Source organism: Rissa tridactyla, chromosome 14 (assembly GCF_028500815.1).
Source record: "Rissa tridactyla isolate bRisTri1 chromosome 14, bRisTri1.patW.cur.20221130, whole genome shotgun sequence".
NCBI lineage: Eukaryota > Metazoa > Chordata > Aves > Charadriiformes > Laridae > Rissa > Rissa tridactyla.
The window spans coordinates 13,008,501-13,027,834 of NC_071479.1; the positions used below are offsets into that span (position 1 = coordinate 13,008,501).

Here is a 19,334-nt window from a genome sequence, read left to right on the forward strand (position 1 = left end):
TGCCTGCTTTCCCTCGCCAGCACCGGGCCCTGCGCTGTGCTGGCAGCCGCCGCACCGGGGGGAATGCCTGGGCCGCCTGTGGGCCGGGCTGGGCTAAGGCCGTCATGCAGGCAGGTGCCCGCTGCGTGGGCAGCCCCAGCGCCCCCAAAATGGGCGAGGGGGATGATGCTCTTCGGCTGAGTCATCCCTGCTCCTTACCCCGAGTACAGCTGTGTGGTCACGGCGAGGGGCTGCCCGGTGGCGGTGTGCCACGGACCCCCGCTTGCAAGGGCGAGCCGCTGGCACAGTTACGCCCCGGCATCCACTAGCTCTTGGCAACCAACCTGGAGCTGGCCACTGTGGCTGGTGGGGTTACAGACTGGGGGTGCGCATGTCTTTTGGGGACCCATTTCTGCATGACCCTCCCCAGCCCTATGGGCAGTGTGGGGGTGCAGCGTGCTGTAGGAGGATGAGGAACCCAGGCCCAGTCACCCCCATGTGTGGGGACTGCCACTGGCGTGCCCTGCTTGCTGCAGGCAGGGTGGCAGGGGAAGGAACAGCACCTCCTCGCCCACCCAGTGATGCCATGTGTGGATGGGGCGTGCAGAGGACCATCTGTGTGCCAGGGAGCGAGTTGCCCCCTGTGCCGTGGGTGCTCATGGATGCATTCAGCGCAGCCCCCAGGGCAGCCGTGGCCTGAGGACGTGCGTGCCCTGTGTGTGTCATCTACTTCCTTGTGCTCCTGCTGTGTGCAAGTCCCACAGTCACCTCGTGCTCTCTGTCTGCGCAGGGGACATCATGCTGCCCTCTCCCAGCAGCCCGGGAGCAGCCCTGCCAGCGCTGGCCGGCCAGGGCAGGGTCAGGCCCCATGCCAGCCTCATCAGCCCGTGCCCTACTCTGTGGGGGTGCGTCCCCCTGCGCAGCTCTGCCCTGGCCACCGAGTGAAACCAGCACCCTATCCCACTGGGCTGATCCTGCTGGGGCAGGCAGAGACTGTGGGGATTGGAGCAGGGAGGGGGGTAAGCACGAGACCCCCCTCCCCTGCTGGGGGTCCAATCCGGGGGTTGCTGGGCTTCTTCCAGCCTCACAGGGAGTGTGGTGTGTGCCATGCCCTTGCCCTGCCAGCAGCTGCCCACTGGCACAGCACCGTGCCGCGGGGTGCTGCCCTGGAGTAGATGCCACACCACGGTGTGCTTTACTCCCAGCAAGGAGCAGAGGAGCGGCCCCAGTGCTGTGGAATGGGATGGGGAGCAAACGCCTCATGTCCGCCTGGGAGTGCTGGGCTGGGACTCGGGAGAGCTGAGGCCAGTCCCCCGCACTGCCCCTGCATGCCCATCGTCCCTGGCCCCAGGGCTGTTCGGGGAGCGGTGTTGCGGAGAGGTGCAGCAGTGGTTTCGGGACAGAGTTTGTCCGCAGGCACTTGGTGAGGGCTTGGCTGGTCCACTTGAGGATGCGGCAGTGGTGGGTACAGGGGGGGCTGTGTGACACGATGGCCTTTGAGAGAGGTGTGCTCCTGACCTATGGCGCCACATGTCACCCACTCCTGTAGCCCCCTCTGTCACCAGAGGAGCTCACCTGCAGCCTGGCGAGGGTGATGGCTGGGCATTGTCCGGTGGCACCTCTGTGAGGTCTCATGCCCAGTCAGGCTGAGCTGTTCTGGGGGCTGCTCTGGGATTTAGTCGTGGTTTTATTCTTCCCAGGGTAGAAGTTCAGGCAGGAGCCCTGGCGCAATGGGGCCTGAGCAGAACGGCATCAGCATCTCCCGGTGGAGGGCAGCCAGGGCTGTGGGTGCCCAAGGGTGGGCAGTCCCTGGGGTGCTGCTGGCAGCCCTGGGCAGCACAGGCTGTGCCATCGTCTGTGTTCCCTTGGCTCTGCTGGGGTGGGGGCAAGCTCAGTGGTGTGTATCTTAAGGGATGGGATCCCTGGTGACTTTTGGTAGCTGGTTTAAACCTACATTGGATGAAAAATGAACAGGTGCTCTCTCAAAAGTTACCACAGACACAGTTCAGGGTGTTTGGCCACCTTCCCTGTGGCTCTCTGTGCCCATGCATTTGGGACAGGAAGGCGGCCACAGCTCTGAAGCGCCAGTGATGGAAGCATGCTGCTGAGTTTTGTTTGGCCCTGGGGGACTGTTAGCGGTTTGGGGCTCTTCCAGAGGAATGCCGTGCAGGAGTCGAGGCTCCGGGTGCTACTTTGGTGTCACAGCGTGTCAGTGGGGCTCCCATGGCATGGGCCCTGGGGTGGGGGGAGGATGAACATGGGGCAGGGGAGAGACAGGCAGTGGTGTGGTCGCTTCACCCTGTGCACGGTTTGTGCCTTCTGCTCCTTGGCCAAGAGCTGGGAAGCTCCCACCACACAGAGGAGTTGTCCTGGCAGCTCTGCCCTTCCTCCCCGGCCACCAGGAGCGGAGGTGAGGGACCCTGATGCCTGCCAAATAAGAACGGCTGAAATTTGGGGTATTGGGGAGGAAGGGACTCACCCAGGTGGTGGGTCCCTGCTGCAGCAGCGCCTGTAGCGGGGCGCAGTGTCCCTGGGGGACAGGGCACCCCGGGCTGGCGGGGGCGCTGCCAGGCCCTGCCGGGTGGGGCTGGTGCCAGACCGGAGGCAGGAATCGATCAGGCGGGCGCTGCCCCAGCTCAGGGTGCTCTTTGCCCCCTTGATGTTTGCAGCTGGCGCGGGGGAGGCGGGGGGGTAAACACCCAGGCTGGCGTGGCAAGTGCCAGGCAGCACCCCTGTCCCCATGAGCACCTGCTCACTACGGGGGCATCTGTTGCAGAGTGATTGGTGGCTTCGGTGGCTTGGAGGGTGGGTGGCCGTGAGCTGGCAGGCCTGCAGGGCTCTGCCTCGCTCCCTGCCCGCAGGGAGAGGCTGCGGGGCGGCCGGCGCCTTTCTCCACGCTACAGCTGCCAGCACCATCCCGCCTGTGCTGAGGCCGGGCATCTTGTGCCGGCGGGATGGTGGCCATGTCCCGGTGCCGTGTGCCGGTCAGCAGCACTGCTGCATGGCCCTGGCACATGGTGCTGCCAATGGCGTGGCCCCCTCGAGCCTGGCACGCTGGTGCCCAGTTGCCACAGTACTGTGGGACCGGCACAGGGGAGAACCGCGCTCGGCTCTCCCTGGGCCCCTGGCTCCAGCACGGCAGGACTGGGCTCGGGAGAGGTGTTGGCAAACCCCAGTGGGGATTTCCTCCTCTTCCAGCTTCCCTGAGGCACGCCACTAGGCTGGGTGAGAGGGGTGGGGATGTGCCCTCACTGGGGGCAGGTGGCAGTAGGACAAGAGGTGAGGGGCACAACTTGCACTGAGAAAAAGTGCTGGGGGGTCAGTGGCCCTTGGGCCAGGCCTCGGCTGTCCCTGTGGGTGAGGGCGCAGGCGGTGACCTTGGTGGGTGTCTGCGGACTGGCCAGGGGTGAGGGCTCAGCTTGGTCCCGGGGTCTGCCCGGCCTTGGGCCTCGCTCACCCACTGGCTCTGTCTTTGCCCAGCAACCAACGGCTTCACCCGCCTGCGCTTCCCAGCTGTGGGCAAATAAGTGGGTATTGAGTGACAATTAAAAGTCTGGAACCATCAAAAAGTTTAAGATTTCCACCAGCCGTAAAATGCTGTTGGAAAAGCTGGGGTGTTGATTCTTCAGCAGCTGAGCCCTGTCCCTTGGGGCTCCTGCAGGCCGGCACCCGCTGCTGCCGGCTCGGTGGGCAGTGCCGGCACCTGCAGGAGAGGCCAGCGGGGAGCGGGCAGCTGCTCCTGCCTCCCCTGGGAGCGCGGGGAGACCCTGCCCTGTCCTCCGGTGGCTGCAGGATGGGGGATTTGGGAGGCCAGGCTTGCCCCGGGCTGTGCCTGGTGCTGCTTCACCTGCGTGGGGGCCGGTAAATCCCCACATGGGGAGAGGGGGGCTGACGCGGCAGATTTGGGGTGCGGGGACAGCACTGGGGTTGCCAGATTAGGGGTCTCTGGGTGAGGGCCCCCAGCCCGTGGTTGTCCCTCTGCCAGGCTGTGCTGGCCAAAGGCGGTGGCTGCAGCTTTGGGGCGCTCCTGGGAACGAGCAAGAGGGATGGCGCAGACTTTTAGGTGATGGCGATGGACACAGCTGCCTCCGCCTGGCCTGGCTGCACCCGTGGAGGGTGCCCAAACGTGGGTGTCGGGGCATGAATGCTGCCATGTCCTGGGGACTCCAGTTGGAGTTGTCCTGCCAAAGTCCGCAGCCCAGTGCCTGCGGCCATGCTAACCCTGGCTTCCGCACGTCTCCTGGCTGCCCCTGGTGCTGGCCGGAAGGTGGGCACGGCGGCACCGCTGTGTCAGGCCGGTTGTTTGCTCTCACTGTGTTCCATGGGGCTCGTCAGTGCTTTTGGCCTGGCAGCGTGGGAGTCGTGCGTCCCTGGCTGGCACTGCTGCCTCGTGCTTGGGCTGTGCGATGCCCGACCCGACTCGTCCTTCCTGCAGCTCCCCGCAGCATGGCAGAGGGCGGATGCAGGCGTCGAGTTGCTGGCCTGGTGCTCCGGGGAGCTGAGCATCCCCCTGCCAGGGAGCTGCCTGCCTGGGGCCGGCACCCTGCCGGCAGCGCCCGCCGTGCTCTGCCTGCCTTGCTGGGGGAGTGGGGTAGGACCCTGCTGCCCCTGCGTCCAGCCCACGGCAGGGCTCCACGTGAGATCCCGGCGGGCTCATGTGTGCCCCACCGTCCGTGGCGGTGGCAGGCAGACCATGCGAACCTGGACAGCACCCGTGGGCTCATTCTGCTCGCCTGTCCGGCAGGCGGGGGTGAACTGGTGCTGTGAGGTGGGTCCCTCTGGCAGCCCAGCTCTGCCACTGCCCAGGAGCTGCCCGTGGCTCCCCAGACACTGTCACCTTGGCACAAGGGCCCTGAGACCAGTGTCCCACCCTGGGTGCTGCACCTGCGCGCCCCTCCAGGCATATGTGTGAGAGCCCTCGCTGGGTGAGGAAGAGGATGAGTGAGAGGACAGGACAGACCACGCTGGCCAGTGCAGGCCATGGCCAGCTGCTGGCAGGCACAGGCCCTTCTCCCCTCCTTGTCCCATCGTTTCCTTCCTAGCCACCTGGATCCTGGCCTTTCCCCCCTCGCTCCCTCACGCAGTGTCCCCCAGTGTCCTGCACCCGCAGGCAGGGACCCACAGGCTGTGCCAGCGTTGGGTGCCCTTGCTGGGTGCCCCCCCAGGGGGGCTGAGGCTCCCTTAGGATGACATCCTTCCCTGCTGCGTGCCAGTGCCTCTGCCCCACTGTGGGTGTGGGACAGACCTGGCCTCCCCATGCCTGGAAAGCCCCACAGGGGCAGCCCTGGGGACCAAAGGGGCAGGATTAGTCCCAGAGGTGTGGGCTGGTGAGCCCTGCTCTGCCACCACCTCTGCCCATCGCCGTGTCACCCCAGGTGCCGGTGGTGGGGGACAGCCTGCCCTGGCACTGGGGTGTGCGGCAGTGCAGGAGGGGTCGGGGGCAGAGGACGTCTCTGGGGAAGGAGACGAGCAAAAGGTCAATGACCCACTTTAAAAAAAAAAAAAAAAAAAAAAAGAATAACAACAAGCGGGTCTCTCCTGTTGCCACCAAGGACCCGAGAGTCCCCAAGGGAGCCTGGTACAGCCCGGCGTGGGTGTTGTGGGACAGTCCCCCAGGCGCCGAGGCACAGAGGCCCAATTGTGCACTTGATAAACAGGCGGGGGGGTGTGAGCAGCAGGGCGGGAGCCACGGGGCGGGCAGAGCGGGTTGGGGTGTCCCTTGCCACCCCACCGATGGTGACACCCGGGACCGTGCCTGGGACTGGTGGTGCCAGGCAGATGGGGATTCCCCTGGCACTGCTCCTGGGGTGTTTGCCATCCCCGCCAGCCCCTTTTGCTCTGGTCTCTGTCTCCCCAAAAACAGCAGCTCTGGGGTTGGGGAGGGCAGCACTGGGGGCACCCATGGGCGCAGCCATGCTCTTCCCACAGCTCTGCCAACCGGAGTGCTGCAGCCACGCGCTGGTAGGGGTTTGGGTGTGGGGGTCCCTCTGCTCGCCGCCTTTTGTTGGGCTGCTGTGACGTTTTGGCAGAGCGTTTGCAGCCCCTGGATGAGGCCAGCGTGAAGGTGACACTGTTAGGGACAGGAAGGCCTGACCCTGTCATCTGCTGCCAGCTGTGTCCTTCCAGGCAGCCCCTGTCATTTTAAAGCCCTCTCTTCCCACCCCGCTGGCATGCTTCTCCGGCGCCTGGTCACCGTGGGTGGCTGGGCTGGTGCAGGAGCGCAGTCGGAGGTGCCAGCGCCATAGCAGGCACCTTCCCGGCAGTGGAGCTGAGGCGTCCCAGGGTCTGATGTGGCCCTGAAGCGAGCTGAGGTTGGCTCACCTCACCCTGTGCCTCAGTTTCCCCACCTACAGTAGTTCCTCTCCACGCGGCTTCAGGGGCGATGGGGCCATGATGTGGCCTGGTGCAAACCTGCAACGGCTGCGCTGGCTGTGCGCCGTGTGCCCATCCTCAGGGCCTCTGGGCATGGAGCCCAGCCTGGGCTGCCTGCGTGATTGGGGTCAGGGATTCCTGGGGATTTGCTGTGAATTGCCATATGCCGCTGGTGGAAATCCTGCGCAGCCGTAGCCTTCTGGGAGGGCACAGAGCGGGTGGTGGGACACCCCCCCCACCCCGTGCTGCCCCCAGGTGCACCCAGTGCCAGGGCCTGGCCAAACCAAACCTTGCCCTGACAGTGTTGGGGTCTGCCCCTGCGTGGCCCCCACTGGTGGCACCCAGCAGTGGCACAGGTGGTGGGGGACATCATGCCAGGCAGCTGCCAGCTGCGAGGACACTGCCGGGACAGGGGCCCGCAGCTCTTTGCTGGCCATAAGGACTTGGGGTCATCTCCCCTGGGCAGCCCCAGCTGCGGTGGCCCATTGGGGCTGGGCTCAAGCCCCGACGCCCCGTTTACGTTGCTGGAGTAGGGGTCCATCCCCTCGGTGGTACCCTCTCTTGTCCTGAGGTGCCGCAAGCAGGATGGAGCGGGCAGGGTGCGAGCAGGTCCCTGGGAGTGCCCAGGGACCCGTGTGCCTCTGGCTGAGCTGTGACACTGCCACCGGACAGCCTGCAAGGCGCAGGCACAGTGCCACACTGCGCTGGGGCTCCGGGGACCCTGGTCCTGCCCTCGGTAGCTGGCTCCTGTCCCCAAACGTCACGATCCCCCTGTTCTGTTTCATCCCCAGTGGGTGCTGGCCTTTGAGATCTTCATCCCCCTGGTGCTCTTCTTCATCCTTCTGGGGCTGCGGCAGAAGAAGCCAACCATCCCTGTGAAGGAAGGTGAGTGCCAGCAGGGTGGTGTCCAGGGCACCCACACCTGAGGACGCCCTGAGGCTCTGGGGAGCTGCCCCAGCACCCTGGGGCCAGCCTGGTGGTGGCTGGGGGGCTGCAACAGCTGGCGGGGACCCAGAGGTCCTTTCTGGGGGGAACAGCGCTGGGCAGGGGCTGCAGCCGAGGGCTGGTGGGGCAGACGTGGCGGGGTTGGAGATGCAGAGTCAGTCCCAGCCTGGGGGTGCTCCCCTAGGGGTGGCAGCACCAACCAGCCTGTGGCTGCCATCGACAGGGACGTTCTGAGGGGGGAAAGAGGAGCTGGAGCTGGGTGGTGCTGGGACAGCCACAGTCCCCCCCGAGCGCCCGAGGAGCAGCTCTGGGAAGGGCTGCCCAGCTCCTTGTGGTACTGGGGGGGGGGGAAATGCACCATGTGGAGCCCCACATCTGTCTTTTGGGGGGGCTCTGGGGCCTCGGCAACGTGACAAATTGATGGGACCAGAGCTGGGGGTGCCTGGAGATACGCAGCTGGGGCTCTGGCTGGGGCTGCAGGTGCCAGTGCCCCAGCAGAGGTGGCGGAGCGGAGGTGCCGGCTCGCCAGGGCTCTGTGTGGCATCAAGACGCCCCGTGAGACACCCACCCCGGCGGGTGCCCTTGTGCGGGTGGCGCAGTGGGGCCAGGGGGAAGCGCTGGGAGCCGGTGGCGGTGACCCGGTGTAACGATGGTCTGAGCCTGTGTTTCAGTGCGTGCCGGCGAGGGAGAGCCCAGCGGCAAGCACGGGTCTGGCTGCGGGCAGTGGCAGGCACTGCCCTGGTTCCTGCCTCGGCGCTGACGTGCGCTCTGTGTTGTGTGGTTTTTTTGATTTGTTTTTCTGATTTGATTTTTTTTTTTCCTGTTTGCTCACGTTTTCTTTTTCTTTCCCACCATCTCCCCTGCCCGCCCGTCCTCCATGCCTCTACTGCATGCGCCAGTCTGTAAGTTGGTGGGGCGGGTGGGCACCTCCCCCCCTTCCCCTGCCTGTGCCGGCTACGTATTTTGGGGAGAAAGAGCCCAGTTTGGATCAACTCACTCTGGCCTAATCCACACCTCTGTAACCCCGTCGCCTTCCTCCGTGGCTGGTGAAGATGAGCTTGGGCAGCACAGTGTGGCCCCTGCCTGCTCCTCCCCTGGGCCTGCCCAGCAGGACCAGCCCGTGGTGGCATCCCCACTGAGCTGGTGGCATCCCCACCAGGTTCCCCAGGTTCTGGGGCTGCTGGCAGTGGTGTCCCCAGCACCCCAGGCTGCAGGTGGAGGCTTGTCCTACCCCTTCTTCTTGCCTCCCTCCTGGAGGAGACCCTGCTGGCTGCTGGCACCCATGTGGTGGCCTGTGGTCACCCAATCTTGCCCGTGCTCCCCCCTAGCTGGTCCCCAAGGGCCGGAGATGGCTCCCACACCTGCATCATCACTGGGTCCCCCTCCTGGCCCCTTGCAGCTGGGACGAGCCGGGACATGGCACTGCTAGGAGCCTGGAGGCCAGCGAGATGCCATCCATGCACTGGCTTTGTCACCAAAGCATGGCCACCACCATCCGTCCGACCACGCCAGCAGGCTGCTGGCCTGTCTCCTTCCTGTGCCCATCCCTGCCCTGGCCTGTCCCTTGTCCCTGCCAGAAGCTCATCTTCACCAGCCCCTCCCGTCACGGCCATGCTAACAGCACTGACCTGCTTCTAACCACGGGGCCACCAGCCGCGGTGGCAAGAGCAGGGTCCCTGCCCGGCGCTGCCCAGTCACAACTTCTGGTCCCCTTTGGGCAGGGCCCCCTTGCCCTGGGAAAGGACATGGAAAGAATCCGGAGGGACAGTGGCTCAGTGCCAGCGGAGGGGGGGAAGGTTTGCCGTCCCCTTGCTGCTCCTCATTTCTTCCATCTCCCCCCTACTGTGTCTCCATTTCCACCCACCTCCAGCAGCCGCACGTCGGGGCAGCCGGGCAGGGGGGAGGCCAGGGGTTCAGGGAGCTGCGGGTGACAACTCTACTTTCCCTGTCATATTCTTCCTCCTTCTCCTCTTCCTCTGGAGATCCAGCGGTGCCTCTGAAATTACTAACAGGAGCCAAGAGGCCGGGGGAGGTTGGCAGCCATCCTGGGGGCAAATGACAGAAGTTGTCGTTGTACTGGGCTGGGAGGGACTGTCACCCAGAGGGGAGCGGGCGAGGGCAAGATGGCAGGAGCCAGGGTGGCAGCAGCTGCCCACGGCCCCAAGGGGTCACCAGCTGGGGACAGCCTCGGTGGGAAAGCTGCAGACTTCTGACCTTGGCCGCCAGCCTCCTGCGGGGCTCGCAGGGCCCGGCGCGCTCTTCTCTGAACTGAGTGTCTGTCTCTCCGGTGGCCCCCTGCCTCCCCCCGCCTCTTCTCCCTCCCTGTCCACACCTTCCCCGGCCTCTTCTGCTCTCTATTGCTGGCTCCAGCTTTCTACACGGCGGCCCCGCTCACCTCGGCCGGGATCCTGCCCGTCATGCAGTCCCTGTGCCCTGATGGCCAGCGTGATGAGTTCGGCTTCCTGCAGTACTCCAATTCCACGTGAGTTGCGCGCTCGCCGCGTGCTTCCTTGTCCCGCCTCGCATGCTCCCACACACAGCCTGCCCCCTCCCATGCCGGCACTGCCCTGCCGGGGACAAGGCACAAGCCCCTGTCCCCCAAAGCGCTTGGGTGCAGACCACCGTGTCCCTGGGGTTCAGGGGACATCTCAACCCATTCTCCTGCGGGCTCCTGGGCGCCCGGTGCTGGGAGGAGGATGGAGGTGGCCCTCAGGGACACCTCGAGGCTCTGGGGCTCTCCTCTGTGCCCCAGGCACGGTGGGTTCGGTGCGCAGGTGAGGGCAGCTGCCCCATGCACCCCTTTGTGGAGGGTGTCCTCGTCCCTCTGTCCCTGTCCCTGAAGCTGCGGTGGTGCTGGACTCTCGCAGGGTGACGCAGCTCCTGGAGCACCTCAGTGAAGCAGTGGAGCAGAGCAGCCTCTTCGACCCCCAGCACCCGGGGCTGGAGGAGGAGTTGGAGTCGCTGCGCCGGCGCCTGGAGGCACTCAGCAGCAGCGAGCCCAGCTCCATGGAGACCCACTTCAGCAACCGAGCGGGTAGGCTGTGTGCTGCCTGCCCCCCGCTGCCTGCGTGGGCAGGGCTGGAGACGTCCACCCGCCAGGCACCCAGCGGTGTGGTGGTGTGTGGCAGCGCGCCGCCACTGTCCCACATAGCTGTGTGCCTGGCAGGGCCAGCTGTGATACGTCCCTGCGTGGGGCCGTGCCATGTCGCCGACGCTGGCGGGCTGCTCTGACCCCTCTGCCTTGCTCCTTGCCAGGATCTGGATTCACATTGGCGTGGGCAGCCAAGGACCAGGGCGAGCTGCACCGCTTCCTGACGCAGAACCTGTCCCTCCCCAACAGCACGGCCGAGCTGCTCCTGGGCTCCAGCGTTGACCTGCGGGAGGTGGGTGACAGCCTTTGGGAAGCGGGTGACAGCCTTTGGGAAGCGGGTGATGGCCTTCAGAAGATGGGTGACGACCCACAGGAGGTGGATGAGAACCCATGGGAAGGGCGTAACAGCCTTTGGGATGTGGGTGACAGCCTGCAGGAGGTGGGTGACGGTCCGTGGGAGGTGGGTGGCAGCACAGTGCTGCAGGGCCAGCTTTGCAGGGGTCCCCATCGCCCCAGTGAATGGGCACGTCCCAACCCAGACTGAGCCCTGACCACTAGACCTGCAGGGGTGGAGGTCAGTGGGCGCCCGGCCGGGAGTTGTCCTGGCCTGCCACCCCTCCACCCTGTGCCAGGGTGTTGCTGGACAAACGGGTGCCTCCGCTCCTGGCCCACTTGGCAGCCCCGCTTCCGTCCCCGGTGCAGGTATACCGCCTGTTTTTTGGTTCATTTCCTTTGGTACCCGATGAGACCCATGAGCAAGACCTGTGGGATGGATTTGGTCCCAGTGAGAAGATGACACAGCTGGAGGTGAGGAGCAGTGCCGTGTCGGGGGGGAACATGGTGTCCCATCCATGTCCCACCACAGGGCAATCTGGGGCTGTCCATCCAGGTGGAGGGGATGTGATGGGATACTGTCAGGTGGGAACATGGTGTCCCATCCATGTCCCACCACAGGGCAATCTGGGGCTGTCCATCCATGTGGAGGGGATGTGATGGGATACTGTCAGGCGGCCAGAGCAGCAGCACGGATGGCTGGGTCCCATCCCGGTGCTACCACCAGTTCCCCCGGTGCTCTGAGGCACACCAGTGCTCGTGCCTCAGTTTCCCATTGCGGTGGGTGATGGCACCGCCTGGATGGTGGCTGTGGAGGGAGGGGGGGAGATTTGTTCTCTCCTGTGGCTGGGGTGCAGGGGACCCGTGCTCTCCCCATCTGCACATCCCCTTTTCTTCCCCTCCCCGTGGAGACTGTGGATGTGGATCCTGTGGGACTATTCACGTGTCCTTGGGGGGGGCCCATGGAAAGGGACCCGGGGGAGCCCCCTGCACCCCCCCAACAAGTTGGTCCTCTTGCAGAAGAGCCTCCCGAGCGGCTGGAGGAGCCTGCGGGAAGGGCTGGTCCACAGGGCGCTGCGGGACCCGGCAACAGCCCCGCACCGGCCGGCGCTGCTCCGCCTGCTCTCCCAGGCCCTGGGCCTCACCAGCGCCGCCCTGGCACCCGCCACCTCCGACAGCCCCCAGGCCTTTGTCACCGAGATGGAGGTGAGCTCCTCGCAGGCGGAACCGGGGCGCGTGGCCAGCTGCCCTGCCAGGGCGGGCACCGCTGCCGTGCCCCTGTGCCCAGGGCTGCGTCCCCACGGCTCCCTGCCCCCTAGGGTGTCCTCTTCACCGGGCCGGTGCTGGAGCAGCTGACGTGCGAGCAGAGCCCGGGGGGGCTGCTCCGCCTCCTGCGCGTTGCCCCAGGGCAGCAGCCGCTGCTGCAGGCGTACCGGGTGCTGGCCTGCAACGGCAGCCGGGCCGCCCGCCGGGAGCGCTTCGCCCAGCTGGCCACCGAGCTGCGGGAGCAACTGGACACCGCCAAGATTGTCAGCAGGGTGAGAGCGGGGCTGCGGGACGGGCCTGCCACCGGCTGTGGGGCAGGGAGAAGTGCTGGGCGGGATTTACCTACTCAGTGGGGAATGTGTGGGGATGGGGGGCTTTGTTGCATGGCCCAGTCCCTCCTGCTCACCCCTTCACCCTACATGGACACCCTCTGCCCAGCCCCGTGGTGGGACCCCAGATGATTCCCCCTCTTGGCACCTGCTTGGACACTGCCCATTGGATGGGGCTGGGTGTCCCCAGCATCTTCCAGGTGTGTCCCCACAGGCTCCTCTCCCCGGCACTGTCAGTGTCCTCAAGGCTGGCTCTGAGGTCCCCCTCTTCATCCCACCCCTCCAGCCTGAGGCACATCTCGTGTCCCCTAACAAGACCATGCCCGTATTTGCCTGCACTTCTGCTGCCTGGTAGCCATGGATGCATGGCAGTGAGTCCGGCGTGCCAGCTGGGCACAGCTCCAACCTTTTAACCATGAAAGTGGACATGCCACTGCTTGGGGTCCCCCTTGGTCCCCTCCCACGGGTGAGCAGGGCCCTGTTGCCCCAGCCACAGGTAACCCCTTGCGTGCTTGTCCTTGCAGCTGAAGCTGGATGAGGTGAACAGCACGGCCGCCCAGCACCGCCTCCGTGCCCTCCTGGAGGACCTGGTGGAGATGGAGAAGGTTCTCCGCGATGTGGATATCCTCTCGGCGCTGGCCAAGCTGCTGCCCAGGGGAGCCTGTGCCAGCAAGGCTCCGGCACCCACTGCCAACAGCACCGGCTGGGCCGGCGCCAATGCCACAGCTGGCAATGCCACGGCGGAGGAGGAGGGCGCTGGGGTGGACCCGGCCAGCGGTGACAACCCCCAGGGGCAGTTCTCGGCATTCGTGCAGCTCTGGGCTGGGCTGCAGCCCATCCTCTGCGGCAACAACCGGTAGGAGCCCTGGGGGGCAGAAGGGGCTGGATCCAGGTGCTCTCCGGTCGGAACAGGGCTGTGGGAGAGCCCACCCAGCTTCTGCCAGCGGCCGAGGGCCCTGGTCGTCCCGTGATGAGTACATGGGAGATGGATGCTGCACCGCATCCTTGTGCCACGGCCAGGGAAGCTGCCCATGCTGTGCAGCACCGTGCTGGCGTGGGAGTTGGTGTGAAATTCCTCCTGGGCAGGGTGGGGGCTGCCTGCAGCAAGGGGTGCTGGGGCTGGGGCGGAGTTGGCAGCCTGAGCCCTCTTTGCAGGACAATCGAGCCCGAGGCGCTGAAGCAGGGCAACATGAGCTCCCTGGGCTTCACCAGCAAGGAGCAGCGAAACCTGGGCCTCCTCGTGCATCTGATGACCAGCAACCCCAAAATCCTGTATGCACCAGTGGGCACCGAAGTGGACAAAGTCATCCTGAAGGTGAGGGTGCAGAGACCAGGACCCCCTGTCCTTCCTCTCCCACCAGCCCCGCTCGGCAGGGACCTCCTTGCCCAGATGGGCTGAGCGGGGAGGAAGGGGCCAGCTGCCAGCCAACGCTGCCAGAAGCAGGCAGCTGCCCTGGCCCTTGTTGGGGTAGCGATGCCTGCTGGGAGGTGGGCAGATACCTCCATGGCTGCTAGCCATCCTAGAGAGCAGGGGGGGCCCTACCTCTTCCCCCAGTGTGACCTTCCTCCCCCCCAGGCCAACGAGACCTTCGCTTTTGTGGGCAACGTCACCCACTATGCCAAGGCATGGCTGAACATCTCCCCCGAGATCCGTGCCTACCTGGAGGAGGGCAGGCTGCAGAGGCGCATCCGCTGGCTCCAGCAGGTAGGACAGTGTGGTGGGGACCGAGCCTGCCTGGGCCTTACTGCCCTGGAGGTGGGAAGGCGGGGTCCTGCGGCCGGGCACCTCATAGCTTCTTCATGTGAAGCTCTCAGGTGCCCACCCTGCTCTTGCGAGGACCAGGCTGGTTCCCTGTGCAGGGCAGATGCTGTCCCTCCATTCCTAGGAGGAGCGTTGGGTCCTGTCTGTGTCCATGGGGTGGACAGGGGCTGAGAGACAGGGCGTACCCCAACTTCTCCCTCCTGTGTTTCCCTCTGTGACTCAGTTCACCACTGACCTCCACAAGCACCCAGAGATCCTGAATGTCTCCGACAGCGATGTTCTCCACAACTTCCTCAGTGGCAACTTCTCCCTGCCCAATGCCAGTGTCTTGCTCCAGCAGCTGGACACTATTGACAATGCTGCCTGCGGCTGGGTCCACTTCATGGCCAAGGTGAGGTTGTGCCTGCCTGTGGCAACATGGGTGCTGGAGTGGCACCCACTGCCTGCAGCTGTGCTCTGTGGGGCTCAAGAAGGGTCAGGTCCGCTCAGACCCCCATAAGGCCATGGAATGGGAGCCCTGGAGGAGATAGTGGCTTCTGCAGTGTCAGGAGCTTTCGGGTAGATGTCAACAGTGGAGGTGCCCATCCACTGTTGGGTTCAGGGGCTTGCAGGGTGGCTGTGGGTGGCACGTGCTGCACCGTGTACAGGGTCCACGTGCCAGACCCATCAGGGGCAGTGGAGTCTTACTGGTCTTCCCCTCCCACTAGGTCAGTGTGGACATCTTCAAAGGCTTCCCGGATGAGGAGAGCATTGTCAACTACACGCTGAACCAGGCCTATCAGGACAACGTCACGGTCTTTGCCAGTATGTCCCTGTGAACCAGCCCCTTTCCAGGGGTCCCTGAAGCCATGTCCTTCTCCAGCTTTGCCCTGGGCTGGGGCCGCTGGCCTTGGGATGTGGCTCCCTTGGTGCATGTGTTGGGTGGATGAGCAGACCGAGCATCTTGCGGTACCCATCCTCTGCCCCTGGCCAAGCCCTGCTGGGCACAGCACCCTGCCGCTCTCCTGGCCCTCCCACCACTGCTGCGTGCTGTCCACATGCCCTCATGTCCCTTGCCAGGGTCACGCCCACCCTCCTCATCCGTGGCAGCCTCACGGTGCCCTTGGCTGGACGTGCTGAACCTCTCCATGTCCCTGCCTGTTGCTGCGGGCCGGCCAGTGTGGCCATCTCCCATGGTGCCAGCGGGCTATCTGCCTCTCCTGCTGCCCACAGGCGTCATCTTCCAGACCAACAGGGACGGCTCACTGCCCCCCCACGTCATGTACAAGATCCGGCAGAACTCCAGCTTCACGGAGAAGACCAATGAGATCCGGCGGGCGTACTGGCGGCCTGGCCCCAACACTGGCGGCCGCTTCTACTTTCTCTATGGCTTCGTCTGGATCCAGGGTGAGTGCCAGCTCCCTGCCATAGCTGCCCACTTCCCTGCCCCCTGCCTGCACTGCCTGCTCAGCTTGGCCTCTCCTCCTCCTCCCCAGACATGATGGAGCGTGCCCTCATCAACACGTTTGTTGGCCACGATGTGGTGGAGCCTGGCAACTATGTGCAGATGTTCCCGTACCCGTGTTATACCCGGGATGAGTAAGTAACACCCATGTGGGCAGGATGGGCAGGGGCAGGACCTTCCCTCTTCCCCTTTGCAGGCCAGGACACTTCAGCTGGGAAAAGGGAGTAATTCCGGGGGCCCGAGAGAGGCTGGTGATACTGGTAGTGATGAGCAACCAGTAAAGCCCTGTTCCTTGGACCACCAGGCTAGGCAAGCAGGGAACGGATTATGTGCCCAGTTTGCAGCTGAAGTGGGGAACTCATGGCTGCGGGGTGTCTTGGAGGCCAAAAGACCAGGGGAGAACAAGAGGAGTGTGGTAAATGGATGGCACATGGACCTGTTGGTGGTTATGGAACACAGTGGTCTGGAGAAGTCCCAGAGCCACCAGCCTTCCAGGGCAGGAGGGTGGATAGGGCTCTGTCCCCACCAGGGTAGGCAGGGCACTGGGGCTGATCCCGTGGCTGCTGCCCACCTGCCTGCCAGGACCTGACAGCCAGGACACTAGATTGTCCTGTGGGCTCATTGGAGAAGCTCTTTCAGGGCACTAAGGAGCTGCTGGACCAGCAGGCTGGTTGTCCCCAGGCAGCGGGAGGGCCCTTCCACTGCCTTAGTGCCCCAGGGCTTCCCTGGGTCTTTGTGGTGGTGCCACCATCCAGCTCTCCCCTCTCTTCCTCTGCCCGACCAGCTTCCTCTTCGTCATCGAGCACATGATGCCCCTGTGCATGGTGATCTCCTGGGTCTACTCGGTGGCCATGATGATCCAGCACATTGTGACGGAGAAGGAGCATCGCCTGAAAGAGGTGGGATGGTAGGAGAGATCCCTGGGGAGGAGCTGGCATCTCTGAGCTCTAAATTTTGCGCTGCGTGCACCCAGGTGCTCCCTGGGCACCTTCCCCGTGTCTCCGGGGCGCAGATCCCACATCCCTGGGCTGAGCTGGTCCTTCCGAGTGTTCCCCACACGAGCCCTGCCCAGTGCCGGGGGGAGCTGAGCCCATTGGCAGCCTGGCACAGGGTGCTGTGGCCTGCCCGCTCCCAGCAGCCCATGGGGACCCCTCGGGGCTGCCTGTTTCTCTCCTAGCCCCAGCAAGTGAGGCAGCAGGGATGGGCAGGGTGGGGGACAGCCCCGCTGAGCAGTGTTGGCCTCACAGGTGATGAAGATGATGGGCTTGAACAACGCGGTGCATTGGGTGGCTTGGTTCATCACTGGCTTCGTCCAGCTCTCCATCTCGGTCACAGCGCTCACCGCCATCCTGAAGTACGGCAAGGTCCTGATGCACAGCGACGTCCTCATCATCTGGCTCTTTCTCGCCATCTACGCAGTGGCCACCATCATGTTCTGGTGAGCTGCCTGGTCCACTCCGTGGGGTGAGGGGGCACGAGCAGCACCGGGGTCCTTGTGCCATGGGGCAAGGGTGCTTGGAGCTGGGTGGGCAAGGGCTGGTGGAAGGGCACAGGTCCCCCCAGCCAGCTGATCTGAGGGGACAATTTATCACCTCTACACCACCAAAATCAGGTGGTGTGGGGAAAGCCCTGGTGGGGTAGAATCCAAGGTGACACTGTCCTCCTTGCAGCTTCCTGGTGTCGGTGCTCTATTCCAAGGCCAAGCTGGCCTCTGCCTGTGGCGGCATCATCTATTTCCTCAGCTATGTGCCCTACATGTATGTGGCCATCCGGGAGGAGGTGGCGCATGACAAGATCACGGCTTTTGAGAAGTGCATCGCGGTGAGTTGGCTGTGGCTGCTAGGGAGGTGTTTGGCTCCAGGTTTGCCCCAGGCACACCCAGTACACAGGCCACCAAGCTGTCATCAAGCCCTGGGCAAACCTCTGCCTGTATGAACCAGCTCCCCATGGGGCTTTGGAGGCATCTCCAGAAGGTTTGGCACCTCCCAGGGCAGGGAGTATGTCCACGGGGCAGGGTGGGAGCAGCACTGGGTAGGAAGTCGCCCCAACCTGTTCATCTAGAGCTGGCCTGTGGTTCCTGCTGATGTCCCTGTCCCTCTGCCTCTCTGCAGTCCCTCATGTCTACCACAGCCTTCGGGCTGGGCTCCAAGTACTTTGCACTGTACGAGGTGGCCGGTGTTGGCATCCAGTGGCACACCTTCAGCCAGTCACCTGTGGAAGGAGACGACTTCAACCTCCTGCTGTCCATGATGATGCTGGTCGTGGATGCCGTGGTGTACGGGGTGCTGACGTGGTACATTGAGGCTGTGCACCCAGGTACGTGTGGGCACTGGGCCATGAGGGCACCTCGGATCTTACGGGAGCCTCTGATGTTTCGGTGCTAATCCCTGATGGTGCTCAGCCCTGGCATGGTGGGATTTGGCACAATGTGCCTTCAGGGTCCCCTGCCTGTATCCTCTTGGGGACACCTGCCCGCACACCCTGAACCACTGGTGACACCAGCAGGTTCCTTGGAGATCTTTAGTCACGTGTCTCAGTTCACTGGCCAGCTGTAGCGAAGCAAGGTGTCCATGGCTGGAGCACTGTTCCCCTTTATTGTCCACTTGGGAAGGAGTCTCACCTGCTTCCTTTGCTTTCCTGGTAAAACTGAAGCGTGAGCCAGGCCCAACCCAAAGCCCAAAGGACTTTGCTTCCTTGCACAGCCCCACAGCGTTACCCTCAGCCCAGTTGGCCAGGGCATTGCAGCTCCCACCCCACAGGGATGTCCCTGAGCTGGGGAAGCCTCCAGGCCCATGCCCGTGCCCATACGTGTGCCAAACTCTGCCCCAGCCCTCGACTGGCTTCTGCAGGGACGTGGGTGTAGGGTTGGCCCTGACTCCGCAGGGGTTGTGCTTGCAGGCATGTTCGGCTTGCCACGGCCCTGGTACTTCCCCTTCCAGAAGTCCTACTGGCTGGGCAACGGGCGAGTGGAGACCTGGGAGTGGACCTGGCCCTGGTCCCGCACCACTCGCCTCAGCATCATGGAGGAGGATCAGGCCTGCGCCATGGAGAGCCGGAGGCTGGGTGAGGGCAGACAGGGGCGGTGTGGTTTGGCCCGGGGATGGCCCTGGCTCTCCTGTAGGGTCCTGCATGGACCGCCGTGTGTTCCTTGTGCCCTTGTTGGGGCAGGATCCTGGGGACAGGCGCTCCTGCCTGTCTGGGACCTGCTGCCCGTGGTGTGGGAGCGGGGAAGGTGGCAAGAAGCAGAGGGGAAGGGGCCATGAGCCCCGACAGCCACTATGGCACGGAGGCGGGGAGGTTCATCCCCCGGGGAGCCCTGCTGCAAGCCCAGCCTCCCTGCCACCCCTCGGCTCCTCACCGTCCCACTCTCGCGGCAGAGGAGACGCGGGGCATCGAGGAGGAGCCGACCCACCTCCCCTTGGTCGTCTGCATTGACAAGCTCACCAAGGTCTACAAGACAGACAAGAAGCTGGCGCTGAACAAGCTGAGCCTCAACCTCTATGAGAACCAGGTGGTGTCCTTCCTGGGGCACAACGGCGCGGGCAAAACCACCACCATGTGAGTGCCTGTCGGGGCAGACATGGGCTGTGTCCTTCTGACCAGCTGCAGTGGGTGGGGAAGGTGCTGCGTGATGTCCTTGCAGGGCCCTGTGGCAGCTGGTGCCATGCCCAGAGGGCAGCAGTGTGGATGTGGGGGTGACACAAAAGGAGGATGGGCAGCAGGCCTTGCCCCGACATTGCTCTGCCTGAGGCCCAGCAGATGCTCCTGGAGGTGGTGGTTGGGACTGGGACCAGATGGGGGAATGTGAGGTCC

General features: G+C 64.5%; 1 protein-coding gene across 2 annotated transcripts in view; it reads left to right on the top strand.

The window, feature by feature from the left end:
- ABCA2 (ATP binding cassette subfamily A member 2) overlaps window positions 1-19,334 on the top strand; it is a 38,416-nt gene that overhangs the window by 1,149 nt on the left and 17,933 nt on the right. For both annotated transcript variants that reach the window (XM_054220565.1, XM_054220566.1), the window contains exons 2-21: window positions 7,143-7,236; window positions 9,667-9,778; window positions 10,164-10,330; window positions 10,552-10,679; window positions 11,090-11,194; window positions 11,741-11,926; window positions 12,040-12,258; window positions 12,840-13,171; window positions 13,471-13,630; window positions 13,892-14,020; window positions 14,301-14,468; window positions 14,785-14,881; window positions 15,290-15,463; window positions 15,553-15,655; window positions 16,306-16,420; window positions 16,769-16,959; window positions 17,192-17,342; window positions 17,633-17,837; window positions 18,420-18,584; window positions 18,899-19,079. In XM_054220565.1, coding sequence (XP_054076540.1) covers window positions 7,143-7,236; window positions 9,667-9,778; window positions 10,164-10,330; window positions 10,552-10,679; window positions 11,090-11,194; window positions 11,741-11,926; window positions 12,040-12,258; window positions 12,840-13,171; window positions 13,471-13,630; window positions 13,892-14,020; window positions 14,301-14,468; window positions 14,785-14,881; window positions 15,290-15,463; window positions 15,553-15,655; window positions 16,306-16,420; window positions 16,769-16,959; window positions 17,192-17,342; window positions 17,633-17,837; window positions 18,420-18,584; window positions 18,899-19,079 — 3,182 coding nt within the window. The remainder of the gene's footprint in view (window positions 1-7,142; window positions 7,237-9,666; window positions 9,779-10,163; window positions 10,331-10,551; window positions 10,680-11,089; window positions 11,195-11,740; window positions 11,927-12,039; window positions 12,259-12,839; window positions 13,172-13,470; window positions 13,631-13,891; window positions 14,021-14,300; window positions 14,469-14,784; window positions 14,882-15,289; window positions 15,464-15,552; window positions 15,656-16,305; window positions 16,421-16,768; window positions 16,960-17,191; window positions 17,343-17,632; window positions 17,838-18,419; window positions 18,585-18,898; window positions 19,080-19,334) is intronic.